The 1,375-nt window shown below is 40.7% G+C and overlaps 1 protein-coding gene across 1 annotated transcript in view; it reads right to left on the minus strand.

Annotated features, from left to right (window-relative positions):
* Positions 1–770, minus strand: part of LOC106012570 — a gene marked incomplete at its 3' end in the record, with an annotated part of 14,952 nt that extends 14,182 nt beyond the window's left edge. The window contains 1 exon segment of the mRNA XM_013085901.1: positions 525–770. Within this exon segment, the coding sequence (XP_012941355.1) occupies positions 525–554 (30 nt within the window).
* Positions 771–1,375: the final 605 nt, after the last annotated feature.

Below are 1,375 nucleotides of genomic sequence, written 5' to 3' on the forward strand. Positions count from 1 at the left end.
ACCTGGCAACTCTGCGCTCCTAAACAACGGAAGTAGATAAAGTCTGCGTGATCAACAATGGCTGCGCCTTGATTCAAGTCTACTAATCAGACCTACAAAACTTTAAACTGGGCCTAAAAATGCGCAAACTACCGTAATTTTGTCATGAACAGATGGTATAACAGTGGCTTTCGGTCTCCCATCAGGATTTTGGAAGCCATTGGATATGATCTAGATTTAATAGTGGTCGCTCGTTACGGAAGTCCTCCCCTAAATTATATCTACATATAATCTAGATCTATAAAAAATCGCACAAACACACACACGTACTCACACACAAAGTCCTCCCCTAAATTATATCTACATATAATCTAGATCTATAAAAAATCGCACAAACACACACACGTACTCATTCTTTCACACAGACACACACACACATACATATATACATACACACACATACACACACATACACACACACACACACACACACACACACACACACACACACGCATATTCTAGATCTAATGTAGATATGTACTGACCCGTGATCTCCCGAGCTGGTTCTCTGACATTGTTCTTTTGGTTTGTAGAGGATATTTTAGAAGATGTACTTATAACTTATGCGGTAGTTGTTTGTTCTTGATAAGGGAGACTAATACTATGTCTCATCTCTGTTTGAATCTCCCTTGTCCTAGCAGACATAGATGGAGACATGTCCACGAGTCCGATACACAAAATTGTCTCGTCTAACCTTACACCTGCACCTACTTCCGTTCTGTTGCCGCGCACTCTGGGACACAAGAAATGGGGAATTTTAGGTAATCTTGCAGTATTGGACCGATCTTGTAAAGAGGCATACATTGACATCGGTCATTTTCTGATGTTTTTTGGTGTGAATTCTGCAATAATACCAACACATGTCCTGTGTCATGAGGAAATGGAGAAATGTTGATGAGAAAGAGAAGAAGAGCAAATCAAATGAGGCGGTACTTGAAGGTGCCCACGTGATCCACTCGCTGATGAGGAAAAAGAAAAAGAAAAGGAAAAAGAATACTTGGATACCTGAGGGTGTCATCTCTGACTGACTCAGAGGTTGACGTGTAATGACTCTCCATCTTTCACGGTCTCGAGCAGCCGTTGCACATTCTGCTATATCCAGTTTGTCCAGGTGTTCTCAAACACATCATCATCATCATCATCATCATCATTTTTTGGTAAGCAGGGTAGGAGGGAGAGTCTTGTTTTAATTTTAGACAAAAATAAAATAACAATATAAAATGTTTAAATTGTTTAATAGCTCAACGTTTCGCCCTGTGGGCTGCCTCAGGAGCAACTGAGAGAAAAACTAAACGAGCGCTGTATATTAGCAGGGAAATGGGCCTAACAAAGGGGG

This window comes from Aplysia californica, unplaced genomic scaffold, assembly GCF_000002075.1.
Source record: "Aplysia californica isolate F4 #8 unplaced genomic scaffold, AplCal3.0 scaffold00417, whole genome shotgun sequence".
Taxonomy (NCBI): Eukaryota; Metazoa; Mollusca; class Gastropoda; order Aplysiida; family Aplysiidae; genus Aplysia; species Aplysia californica.